Source organism: Octopus bimaculoides, chromosome 15 (genome assembly GCF_046866305.1).
Source record: "Octopus bimaculoides isolate indiv1 chromosome 15, ASM4686630v1, whole genome shotgun sequence".
Lineage (NCBI taxonomy): Eukaryota > Metazoa > Mollusca > Cephalopoda > Octopoda > Octopodidae > Octopus > Octopus bimaculoides.
The window spans coordinates 44144440-44159439 of NC_142942.1; the positions used below are offsets into that span (position 1 = coordinate 44144440).

The 15000-nt window shown below is 34.8% G+C and overlaps 1 protein-coding gene across 3 annotated transcripts in view; it reads left to right on the forward strand.

The window, feature by feature from the left end:
• The window catches only part of LOC106880835 (RYamide receptor), a 437431-nt gene that overhangs the window by 383186 nt on the left and 39245 nt on the right, over positions 1 to 15000 (forward strand). For all 3 annotated transcript variants that reach the window (XM_052973294.2, XM_052973297.2, XM_052973296.2), the window contains one exon: positions 1238 to 2405. In XM_052973294.2, coding sequence (XP_052829254.1) covers positions 1671 to 2405 — 735 coding nt within the window. In that variant the 5' untranslated portion in view covers positions 1238 to 1670. The remainder of the gene's footprint in view (positions 1 to 1237; positions 2406 to 15000) is intronic.

Below are 15000 nucleotides of genomic sequence, written 5' to 3' on the forward strand. Positions count from 1 at the left end.
AATGTTGCATTAAAATTATATCTGTTTACTACCATTGTTTCAGTATTTATAACCAGTTTTATGCATCGTAAAAATTGTCTCAGTTTATCAGCTAGACCCTGTATGCTAACACACTCACATACACACGTACAAACAAAAAAATACACATACACACACACACATACATATGTGTGTGTGTGTGTATGTGTATGTAAGAATTAACAGTTCTTTTCCGCGCCAAGACCGGGTTCCCTATTATTGGGCATAAATATTCCCCACATCCCTTAGACGGGACGCTGGTTCAAGCAAGTTTACTTAATTTCGCCCCCTGTATGTTCTAGAGCAACGAGCGCGAAATGAAAGGTTTTGTTCAAGAAGAAAACTTATCACACTCATCGCAGGAAACGAAACTACAACCTTACAATCGTAAGTGCAAAACGCAAAAAGTACCACGCGCCTCTACATGTACACATACATACATATAAAGTATCAGATATATGAATATGCATGTCTATATCTATATCTATATCTATCTATCTATATACCTATATATATATATATATATATATATATATATATATATATATATATATATATATATATATATATATATATATATATATATACATAGTTATAAACACACACACACACACACATATATATATATATATATATATACGTATATATATGCATAAATATATGTATACACACGTACACACGCATATATTTACATATACATTTATCCACCGTTCGTCTATGCAGTGTAAAAAGATGACAGTTCTTTTTAGAGTCACCGTTGACATCTTAATATGAATTTATGAATTTTTCGATTAGATGTTTCTGTAGATGTTCATCCCTATAATCTGATGTATGAATGATGTATTTTTCTGTTATATAGAATGAGATATTTAAAGAAGTATAGATAAGGAAATATTAAGGCAATGCAAGGAGTAAAGTGTGGAAAGATCAGCCTCTGAAACGCTTTCCATTTCTGCACTGACGCTGCTGCACATCTCTTAAAGTAACATCCATCATACTTTGCATTGCTTTTTCAATGTCCTTTTTTTAAGTTTTCTGTTATTTATTTCCACTTATTATTTTCATCATAACATAGGCATATTTCTGTTAATCCTCAAAATTGTTTACTTAATCGTCTGTGAAATATGTCCGTCTATCGTTAAGATACTTTTAATACTCATTAGAACACAAAATAATTGTTCTTATATTTTGTCATAATATGTTCTCCATTTCATTACAGATATTTCATCTGGAAGATATACCTCCATTTTCTCAGCACACGTATTTTGATATTCAAGTATGCTTCTAGTCACCTTCATTATAAATCTTACAACATTTCGAGATTGAATTCTCATTGGACATCTGAATTAAACATAGTCGTCAGAGATACTGAATTAAAAGAAGATATAAGACTACGAGTAATGAAGATGATGACGAATAGGAGAATGATATGGAAGATGACGGTAGATAAAACGATATTAAAGAAGAAGCAAAAATAAGTGCTAATTATATTCATTTATTGTAGATATTTGGAGTAGTAATATGTGAAATAATATTTTGAAGAGTGAAGATTTTGGAAAAAGAGAACAGCAGAATATTCGGCGTAGACGACATTAGGCAGCGCCAATTTCTATTAAAATATTGTAAATATTTATTTAAGAAAACGTCTTAAAATGGATGAACAATTCAACTTCAGCAACTCTAACATAACTGAACTCGAATACATACCACCACCAATGTACGTGCAAATGATATTTGTATTAGTCTATGGGTTGGTGGTGTTGGTTGCCGTTGGAGGCAACGTGCTAGTCTGTCACATTATCCTGATATGCCAGCGGATGAGGACTGCGACGAATCTTTTTCTACTAAATTTGGCGATTAGTGACATTCTCATGGCGATACTTTGCATCCCGCTCACTTTCGTTTCTACTGTTATGCTCAACTATTGGCCTTTTGGAAACGTCATGTGTCCAGTTGTCACTTATATCCAAGCTGTATCAGTGTTTCTCAGTGCATTCACTCTAGTTGCAATGAGCATGGACCGTTATGTGGCTGTCCTCCATCCTCTTCGACCAAAGCTGACCAATACACAAGCAGTGAAAATCATAGCCGTCACATGGGTTTTAGCTATGGCTGCACCCTTACCTACGGCAATTGTATCACGAGTTCTAAATGAAAAATCAGATGGGAATGAATCAGATGCCTTCAATGGTCTGTGCCAAGAAATCTGGGAGCATGATTACCAACGCCAGAGCTACAGTATGGTCATCATGTTTCTGCAGTATTTTATACCACTTATAGTACTTATTTTCACATACGCTCGGATTGGATATATTGTTTGGATAAAAAGCCCTCCTGGAGAAGCAGTAAGGAATCGGGATGAAAGAATGGCAGCCTCGAAAAGAAAGGTAAACAACTCCAAACTCTTATATTTCAAATTCTTATTCTCAAGTAATTTCTTTGGCTTCTGTTGTTTTATACATGTCAACAGTTCAGTTAATCATCGAACCTCCCCCTCCCCACTGCCCACCATTGATACATGTGTTTACGTGAGAGAAACGTAAGTCAATTAACCCATGTCTAATAAATTTCAGGAATTAAATTCAGTGTCTTCCACACAAAAATTGAGATTCTTTATGTGTATGTGTGTGTGTGTGGGGGGGGGGGGGGGGGTGCTTGTGTGTGTGTGCACTTGGTTGCTTGCAAAGAGCATGTTATTTTAACTAAACCATTGTGCTTTTGTGGCCTGTACCCCTGCTGTTAAATTGATCGAATGCCTGAATGATACCGCAAGACATTTGTGCGTATGTCTATGAATAAATATGCAGGCACGCACGCACACACACACAAACACACACACGCACATTTGCATATACATGCACATACACATATACATGCATAAAAATACATATCGTTGCCATTATGTTAAACTGTCCTATGTCCAAGTTTAGTCAAATACGTTATTCTCAATATTTAATTTTACCAGTTCTTTTGCTAAAACTATCGTATCTCCAACAGTTTCAGATGCCAAAATATGAAAAAATATGAAAACTGTCAAAGTGTATGTAGTACAACGTTTTAGCATTTTTCAAAAGTCCCACATATGACAGTTTTTCAAAAATATCATGCATACATGGAGTTACAAAGTATTATTTTTAAGCTGAAACTATTGCTAATGTAAATAGAAATGGAATGGAGAAACTATGTTTGGCTTTCTGAAAAAGCAAAGATTTGTACTTACGACACTTTTGCATAATATCAGCGATTTATATATTCATGCACACACACTTGTACAAGTGCGTGATATGTCATGTGGAAATATGCACATGACATCGTGGAGGTGTGTTTGTGTTTTCATATAAACAGTCACAGTTCTCTGCAATTTGATTTTAAAATAACCTAAATTTATGATGATGAAATCAGATGTTTCCAGAAATACTATCGATAATTTGTTCCATGATCACCATTCTATACATCATCTTCAGGCACAATTGTCCAAATATAGTGATGGTGACGCATAGTATCTTTGTATTGGATTCGGTTACCAAGCTCTACAAGTGGTACAAACATTTGTATTTTACATACACATTAAAGATAATCATATATTCTCAATTTATGGTGACTGTTACGACAATATGATACTGAAAATGAGTAGAAGATTTCATTGAAATTTCTGTAAATATTATATGAAGTCTAATTTTATATGCAGATAATCTGTCTAAAAATATTTATTTCCATCGGTCACGACTGTAAATAACGCAAACCACACATTACAATATTATTATATAAGCTAAAATTAACCTGGTTCTTGAAAATATGATTAGATATCATTGCAAGATTCCTCAGTTATTAATTCTATGCTACAAAATACAAAATGCATAAAAAATTTTAAATGTCATCACAAATATACTACAAATTTGAAATTAAAAACGAAAACCTCTGAAAGTCGTCACATAAAATTCTAATAGCTAACGTATTTTAGAAATTTATAACCAGAATTGAAATTTCTAAACGTCCATTAGATTTATCAATAGATATCGCATTTCCCACAACAGGTGCCACACTGGGGTCGATGTAATCAACTAAATCCCTTTGCCTGTATTTGTTTGTCGCCTCTTTTGTTCCTCAAAGTTGTTTTTTATACCTTCTATGGACTGTTCCAAGATTACTGTCTTCCTACACATTGATCCTTGGTTCTTAATATTACATATGTATATAGGGTTGTCCAAAATTCACAAAGGTGTTTTCGCTCAATAAACAATCACAACACCCGGTCTGGGAATCGGAACCGTGACTCTACGATCGCGAATCCGCTGCCCTAACCACTGGGCCATTGCGTCTCCACACCATATACAGTATGTATATAGTAAATATATGTGGCTTAGGTGCGAATAATCACATCTTGTATCTTAAAAATTAAAAAATGTGTAATTAAAACGGATTTATTAAAATTTTAGATGACTTTGTGACTTTTGGCCACCTTCTATACATGTTTGTGTGTGTATAATGTATATATATATACATATATATATATATATAAGCTTACGTTAATACAAATACGTTCCTTCCTATTACTATTGTGATCATTTTCACTTGGTTTGCTATAAAGATAAACGTCATCATGGCAAACAAAAAAAATAGTAGCTGACATTTAATTCTAAGATAGAGAAGAAACTTGCATAACACATCTCTTAGAAGATATCCCAGACGTCTGGCTTTGTAAGGATTTTCATCGAAAGTATTTTTAAGCACAATGACACTATCACATGGCCGTGAGTGTGCGTGCGTGGCCGCGTGTGTGTATGTATGTGTGTCTGTGCATGCGTGTGTACGTGTATACATGTATGGATACAGCCTTACACAGATACGCACATACACACATAGTAGGAATAGTGTATGAATATGTATATATGTGTGGGCATATATATATATATATATATATACATATATATGGCTAAACTGGCAATACGACCATCCCCAAGTACAACAACATATATATATATATATATATATATATATATATATATATATATATATATATATATATATATATATATATATATACATATGCATATATACACATATGTATATATGTGTATATACATATATAAGCACAGGCTTCGCTGCGTGGTAAGAGAGATGATTCCGGGTTCAGTTTCACTCCGTGGCACCTTAGAATCCGACCACAGTTGTGAGTCGATATGGTACACCACAACTGAAAGATGCCTGCTGTATGCATCTATGCGCGCGCGTATGTGTGTGTGTGTGTTTGCTTGTTTGTTCCTTATCACTGCTTCAAAACCAGTGTTGATGTGTTTATATCACCGTAAACTGGAGCTTCGGCAAAAGCGGCTCATAGAATAAGTAAGAAGCTGAAGAAAAAACGAAAACAAATCAATAAGCCCTGGGGCGATTCATTCGACAAAAAATCCGTGCCTCAGCATGGTGGCAGTTTAAAATAACTATATTCTTAAACAGAACCAAGAGTTTGAAAATATATAAATTTTGGGGGAGAGGGCCAGTCGATTTGATCGACTGCAGTACGCAACTGCTACTTAATTTATCGAACCCGAAAGGATGAAAGGCAAAGTCGACCTCGCCGGAATTTGAACTCAGAACGCAGCGACGGGCGAAATACCGCTAAGCACTTCTGCCAGCTCGATGCCTTGGATATATATATAATAAAAACTATCAAAAAATATTTTGTTTCACTACCTGCGTATCTCTGTACAATGCACACACACACACACACACAAACACACACGCGCGCGCACACACATGACACTACACACGTGTTCACGAACATTACTCTCGTTGATCCGAGTTCAGTTCCCCCAGTGAGTCCGCTGTGTGAGCACATGGATTACTCTTTACAACGGTAATCTTAATCTGTAGCCTCCTGAATGTTTCTGGATATCTCGGTGCATCCTTCCTGTTCCCACAAACACCAAAACGTGTTGATTTCGTTGCGTTTCCTAGCAATCATGGAATTAATGGTAAACATCACGAATTTTTGCCCTTACCGTTCAGGTTTCGTCATAAATATTATGCATTTCACCACAAGGTACATGCATTTCATGAACCCTGTAATTGGTGATGGAGTTAAGAACTTACGTTATGTCATAGGGATGCCGTCGCAATATATGGACCTGGTGAAATTCAACCAATTGATCGCAATCGATTTCTCCCAGAAGGGGAAACAGTATGAATCAGAGTAGCAGAAGGAGCGATCACAGTTAGACATTGTTATTTTAGTTAACGATCCCGAGTGAACGATATGCAAAGATGAATGGCTGGAATTTGAAAACATAACCCAGAGAATGAGAACTATCACCAAAAAACAACCTATCCCACGCTCTTTCCAATCTGCCAATTGGCCCTATCTATCCACTTGTACATACATACATACATACATATATATATATATATATATATATATATATATATATATATATATATATATATATATATATATATATATATATATATATATATATATATATATATATACATACATACATACATACATATATATATATATATATATATATATATATATATATATATATATATATATAAAGTGTAGTATATTGCCACTTAAGTGTGGCTGACCCCTAGGGGTGGATGTTACTGTTGCTTTTAGCCCCAGGAGGACATCTCCTCCAGCTGGCTTATCGACACACGACTGTGTCCTGTTTGCCAAGGGAGTTATCCCTCTCACCTCGACCAGCAGCACGAACGTATCCGGATTTCAGGGTTATTTCCCTTCGTCGGCGTTCGACAGCTGATGACCTTGGTGAGAGAGACAAAAACCTGGCAAACCTTATATCTTCTTTTCCAGTGAAATTCTTCACTGATATTGAAAAGGTGAAAACAAGCAATGTTAATTCTCTAAATGAAGTATTAACAGTAACTGCACGATAAAGTGTAGTATATTGCCACTTAAGTGTGGCTGACCCCTAGGGGTGGATGTTACTGTTGCTTTTAGCCCCAGGAGGACATCTCCTCCAGCTGGCTTATCGACACACGACTGTGTCCTGTTTGCCAAGGGAGTTATCCCTCTCACCTCGACCAGCAGCACGAACGTATCCGGATTTCAGGGTTATTTCCCTTCGTCGGCGTTCGACATCCACCCCTAGGGGTCAGCCACACTTAAGTGGCAATATACTACACTTTATCGTGCAGTTACTGTTAATACTTCATTTAGAGAATTAACATTGCTTGTTTTCACCTTTTCAATATCAGTGAAGAATTTCACTGGAAAAGAAGATATAAGGTTTGCCAGGTTTTTGTCTCTCTCACCAAGGTCATCAGCTGTCGAACGCCGACGAAGGGAAATAACCCTGAAATCCGGATACGTTCGTGCTGCTGGTCGAGGTGAGAGGGATAACTCCCTTGGCAAACAGGATACAGTCGTGTGTCGATAAGCCAGCTGGAGGAGATGTCCTCCTGGGGCTAAAAGCAACAGTAACATCCACCCCTAGGGGTCAGCCACACTTAAGTGGCAATATACTACACTTTATCGTGCAGTTACTGTTAATACTTCATTTAGAGAATTAACATTGCTTGTTTTCACCTTTTCAATATCAGTGAAGAATTTCACTGGAAAAGAAGATATAAGGTTTGCCAGGTTTTTGTCTCTCTCACCAAGGTCATCAGCTGTCGAACGCCGACGAAGGGAAATAACCCTGAAATCCGGATACGTTCGTGCTGCTGGTCGAGGTGAGAGGGATAACTCCCTTGGCAAACAGGACACAGTCGTGTGTCGATAAGCCAGCTGGAGGAGATGTCCTCCTGGGGCTAAAAGCAACAGTAACATCCACCCCTAGGGGTCAGCCACACTTAAGTGGCAATATACTACACTTTATCGTGCAGTTACTGTTAATACTTCATTTAGAGAATTAACATTGCTTATATATATATATATATATATATATATATATATATATATATACATACATACATACATACATATATATATATATATATATATATATATATATATATATATATATATATATATATATATATATATTTATATATATATAGTCGATTCAAATGAATTATTAAAATTAGGAGACAATAGGAGGACGTGCACAAGGTATATATTAGCTTGACACTCGGTAAAAAGAAGGAGTTTGCTGTTCCTAGCATAGCTCTCCGTCGAGAGAGAGAGCTAGAAAGAGAGAAGGAGAGAGAGAGAGAGGGAGAGAGAGAGAGATGGAGAGAGGGAGAGAGAGAGTGAGAGGGAGAGAGAGAGTGAATGAACGAAATAAAGTACCTCTCAACACATTTTGTGGTAGTGTGTTTTGACGTCCCTGTATATTTAAGCTTTAGCAAAAGAGATCGATAAGAATAAGTACCGGGGCTTGCAAAAATAAAATAAGCACTAAGAGATGCTCCAGCATGGTCGCAGTATAATAACCGAAGCAAGTAAAACATAAAAGATATAAGTTTTCAAATGACTACCACCACCCACTAATATGTCGTGATTTGTGAATCCTAGTATTTTCAGCTTACGAATCTTTTTCCTCCTGTCTCGCATAATATACTACCATATTTGAAGATATATATTTTTTAAAAGTTTTAGATTTCTAACCAGCAATTGTTTCTCCACTCGACTTTAATTTTTCTTTTCAAATTCAGTTTCCAACAAGTTTATAAACTTTTTTTAGCTTATAGGTTGTCTATCTTATCTATTTCTATTTTATTATTTATTGGCTAACGAAATGCTTGCAGATTGTTTTCAAAGTAAGAATTTTGAAAACCATGACTTCTGCAGATACTACTCAAAAATGCTGCAGATGTTTTCCTTCTTTCTTGTAGGTAAAGTGGGTGAATTTGTTAAAGACTTGTTTACCTGACTCTTTTTGTCTATTTGTAATGTTGAATGCCAACAGGAACATTCCATTGTTTCACCCGTTAAAAGATTCACCACTACTACACCTCACAGATAGTATTACATCACTTCGATGGTCAAAACATACGCCCCGGCCTCAGTTATATAAGGTGATAAACAAGAAGCAAGCAACCAGAAAGGAGATGCTCCCCTTACCAACAGTGACACATCGTTATCATGTGAGAAGCTGAGTGCATGGAGGAAGAAGAGTTGTGCAGTGCTCGAGAACACATTAACAGAAAAATTAACTCGAAGTTAGAAGGGAAACGGATCAAAACTGAAGGCAATTAAATAACTGAGTTGCATACCATCAAAATCCAATTGTATATTTCACACCACTTCACATAGAACAATAGTTTCAATGACGGACCTAAATAATTACAGGAATGCGGAAACAAAATAGATGGTGGACTACTAATAGTTTAGTAAAAACTAAATGGATTAGACCAGACAAAATACGATGTCAGATTAATTGTTCATATATGTAGCATACTATATTAAAGCAATAACGATCGTTGGACTTTGAGTCGTATGGGATTAACGTCGCAGTACCATGACAGAAGGTATCAAAAGAGTGAAGATGATGAGAGAGTTGAGGTACTGTGACATCTCAATATAAGTGGATATATTTTTAATGTTAGTTATTTTATCTTTCTTTAGTTAATTTCTATTTTTCAAACAATCTTCCTATTCCATGTATTTTTATGCATGCATTTTAACCCCTCTATTGTATAAGTTTCTCTATACTCCTTTCTAACATGTGGAATATTTTTATCCCCCTTCCGTTTACCCTGTTTAACGCTTAATGCTTTACGTACTTCTTCGTAAACTTGATTACTGGGAAAATTAGCATAATCATCATCATCAATGTCATCATCATCATCACCATCATCGACGTCGTCGTCCGTGGCGTTGTTAGTGTCGCTGTCGTCGTCATCCTCATCATCATCATCATCATTCTTAGCAGCATTAACTCTGTCACCTTTATCATCACTACCAATATTCTCTCCTTTAATTCTCAACAGAAACGTATTTTATTTTTTTATAATTTGATAAAATAAACGTATTAATTTTTTATATATATATATATACATATATAAATTTTAATATAATTTAGGAATGCCATAGGAAAGTCATGCAACAAATACATATGGATGATGTTATATCTAACAAAGAAAATTTATTCAAAATATTCGTTAAATTTAACCAATGAAAACATTGCAAATATGCCAGGAGCTGAGTAAGAATGAAATTACATAAAAATTTATCAATCCCAAATTTATTGATTATTTTCTGTCGTATATACATTTTCATTACGTATTTTTAAGTAGGTGGCATATAGAAATTTTAGAAATCATTTTTGTTTTATTCAGTTTAGGCCATTTTGAAATGTTTTATTTATAAACGTTTTCATATTACATCTAAATGTGATTTGTTTTCTGACAGATTTCTTTAATTTTTAATCGCTGAAGTTTTACTGATAAAAGTTACATTTTTACAGTATTAGGGGACTGACAATTAAAAAAGAAAAGAAAAGAAAAAAATCGATTAAAAGTCTGAAAACATATTATATGTAAGATGCAAAAATAGCATCTAAAATACATTTCCTCATCTGCGTCCATATATCGAAAATAACAGTTTTTGTTGTTATTGTATCTTTATCGAGTAGCAGGGATCGAGCTGACAATAATCAGAACTTTTGTTCTGAAAAAAAAAAAAGAAAAAAAAAACGAAAGATCTAGCTAAAAGCATTTGGTGCATCAATCAATAGGTTTAGATTGATGTTCTTAAAGAACAAATTTACGTGTTATTGACTGATTTCTAGCTAAAAGGCTACAGTATATAAATTATACATGAGTCATCACACGCCGATACACATATGTACCGACTTTATATATACGTATCATCATGATCATCAACCTTATCATCATCGTCATCATCAGCATTTCTATGGTGGTGTGGGGTGGGACGTTTTGTCCAAAACCGGCAAGCAGGAGAGTTGCACAAGGTTTTATTCTGCATGTGGCTTGGTTTCTACGGCCGGAGACCCTTCCTAATGCCAACCACTTTTTAAAGCGTTCTGGGTGGTGTTAACCTAGCACTAGTACAAGCGCTATTATGTGACGCCGGCACGAGTGCTTCTTACGTCGGACGTGAACAAGGCTCTCACAGATCAAACCTCTTCATTAGGTAGAGCGGCCTCAACACCTCTACGGAGACTTCTTGAGTAAGACAAGGTACCAATATATATATATATATATATATATATATATATATATATATATATATATATATATATATATATATATACATACATACATACATGTATATATATATAGGTACGAGTGTGTGTGTGCAAAACGAACTAGTAGAATATGTGCTAAGTGGTGTAATTGTCGATTAGCAATTCCAAATGTTTAACATTTCTGTGGGTAAGAAATTAAACTCACCCAAGAAAGGGAGCGACGGTTATTTAGAGCTCTAAATTTTGCTTGTCCACTATCCAGAGTGTACGATGTCTTCATGCATCACTCTTTTCTAAACCGCTCTTACTTCCCAAACAGCAGCTGACCCTTTAGATTCCTTGACAACCCACCCCAAACTCACCAATAACATCGAAGAATTATTTCCTTTTAATGTGCAACTATGATGGTTCTATTGTCGGTACCCTCGGAGAAGACCGCTTAAATCTTTCTATCTCGTGTGCATCAACCTTTACAAAGCACAAATTTGAGAATCTATTCACCTTAAGCTGCCTAAACACACCCTTTTGTATATGTTTGCTATCTCGAAACCAGCATGGCCAATATCCTTGATTCAGCCCATTAGAAAAATGTGAGCCCCAGAACCAGCTGCAAGTACTCACCAACCCGCCAAACATATCAATTTCTACTTCTAAGTAGAGAAACACCAGACCATTTATATATGTGTGTGTGTTTGTGCCTCTATGTGTGTGTGTGTGTGTCCGTATATATATATATATATATATATATATATATATATATATATATATATATATATATATACGGGGACACACATATATATATATATAATTTTCCAGTAAATTTCGTAATCGCTACCAATATAGCATAAGACTTCACCCCAAAGGATCACTTATTAGATTCCTTAAGGGTCGTTCTCATTGTTTATATTTCCAAGGTTTCAAATTTGTATGTTTAAAAATGTAGAGACTCTCAACACGACCGATCTATATTCCATTTATTTAATTATTTACCATCCGATGTCAACATTTCTGTGCCCAACTCTATCCAGCGACTGATCCGTTGGATGTCTGACGTTTGGCACTTCCTCAGGAATGGCTTCCATCAGAACAAATTACGAAAAAACACAATTAACGCAATTAACGATCATAACAGATTATTAAAAGTATATATATATACTTTTTTCTTTTAATTTTACTATTTCCAGTGCAGTCATTAGACTGAAGTCATCCTGGAACACACCTTAATTCATTTTACTAGCACTTATCCCTTAGGTCTCATTTGCCGACATACTTGATAGGGGAATGTAAGCACACAAACACCGGTTGTCAAGCATTGTTGAGGGCAAACACAAACACTAAGACGCACACACATGCAAACACAAAGACGCACACACACACACACACACACATACACACATATATATATATATATATATATATATATATCTACACGTATATAGATAGATAGATAGATAGATAGATAGATAGATAGATAGATAGATAGATAGATAGATAGATATGACGGGATTCTTTCAGTTTCCATGTACAAAACCCACTCATAAAGCTTTGATCGGCCCTTGGCTATAGTAGAAGATACTTGCCCAAGGTGCCCGGCAGTGGGATTGAACCCGGAAATTTATGGTTGGGAAGTAAACTTACTCTCAAATAGCCACGCCTAGTAATCAGGAAGTCAAACCAAATAGTGATATTTTTAAATTATCTAATGCGTACGTTTCAGATTTGCGTAATATATAAGAGAAATAATAGTAAATTCGTACTTTACGTAAGACCTTCTTCAGTTAAAACATTTCGAAATACGGAGCATTTGATGGAAATACTTCAAAAGATATTGTCAGAGCAGTAATTCGGCTATTAGCTTTCGAAGATGAAAATGTATGGAGAAGATAATGAAAGGGGGAGGTAGAAAAAAAAGAAAGGTATAGAGAAAAAGGTAAAAAAGAACTGAAGAGAGATATGTAGATTAGGGTAGTGGATGAGGAAAAGACAAGGAAGATATTCGAGTGAAACGTATTAAAAGGATATGGGATGATTGGGTCTCTATCTTTGCCACTCTCTCCCGAATTCACGACATTATCAATTCGCTACTCTTTGCATTTCCACGGATTTTGTACCAAAAACATTTGTATGCAAATGTATTAACGTGCATAGGATATTTATTTGTGGATTTCTATATACATAAATACGTACATATACATATATATATATATATATATATATATATATATATATATATATATATATATATATATATATATATATATATGTATGTATGTATGTATGTGTGTGTATGTATGTATGTGTGTGTGTGTGTGTATGTGTGTGTGTGTGTGTTTGTGTACCTATGCATGTGTACGTGTGCATATTTCAAATCGCAGATATTACCAGATAACTTAAAGCGAAGCAGTATCCAAGCAGCCTTTCAGTCACATTATAATTACGGCGGCATAAAATAGACGCACATATATAAACAAACATACATACATATATATATAAATATTTATATATATATATATATATATATATATATATATATAGATATATATAAAACTCTGCCCTGTAACCAATTCATGTATATAACATTTCGTTATGCACTCAATGCCTTCAATCTCCAGTTTATTCCCTTAGGAGGCTTATAACTTTAAGGAAACAAGCAAAGATATTCTGATAAGAAGCTTAAAATTCTTTCGCTAGATGCCTCTTTTTATTTTTTTTGTTTTCATCCATTTGTGTGAATGTTTTCGGAGGCAACATATTCTATGATGTATCTCGAAAAGAAGTTGTAATGACTTAATTGAGTCAAGTCTGATAGAATCGTTTTAGAGACAAATCTAAAATAGCTGCCACACGATCAACAGATTATCTGGATGATCTCATTTGCTCAACTAATACCAAAACATTAAAAGTTAATTCAAACATTTTAAGGCAAAGATCAAAAGCCGGATAAAGTATATTATGTCAGTGATGCATAGTATTGAATAACCAGCATTTCTTCTATATTTCTTCCAGATAGAAGATGTATATTAACATTATGCAATATAATTATATTACGGCAACTAGTTGTAGTTAAGTCTATTTTTTCTTCTGTCATAAAACACTTTTACACTATTTAAATATTTATATTTCCATTTCTACTTGGCATCAATTCATGACAATTCTGCCATGAAATAAAAACTATATTAATGTGACTCAAAAAATACAAAGAGAGGCAACCATGTATCTCGGCACAAACATTAAGTAATGTGACACGTAGTTATTTACTAATATTTGTCTTATGAAAAACAGAAGAGAAACCAACCCAATTAGAAAAGTGAGCATTCCTTAGAAGGCAGATTTACATGATGGTGAATGTGCCGGAAATATAATGGTATTAATTTTACTTGACATTAATTTTATCTGGAACACGAGAGATCCTTAAAAAATATATAATTTAGAATATTCTTCTCCCAGTGGACTTCAAATTTAAACAGGTTGGGCAACTAAGGTGATCGTAGCGAATCAGAGATTTGATACATTAAGACTAAGGCTTAAGTCAAATCTCACGTTAAGCCAAATGGGAGATATTAAGAACAAGTCAAATAACATCACGCCTTTCCTCACAAACGTGATGTACGTGACACAACGGATGCCGAGAATCCCGAAGAAAATTGATGTACTTACAAGAGATATGGGGCTCAAGAGTTATGGGGCTCTAAGAACTCCCATATTTCTTCTGTATATTAGGGATTGCGTAGCTGTCTCTTGTACTTGGATAGCAAATGCATTATCATCAAAGTGCAAGGTGATGAAGAGGTTCAAAATCTTAAAGTGACTGCACTTCATATAGATAGAATTATCTTTTTCAAGTCTTCCCGAAATATCC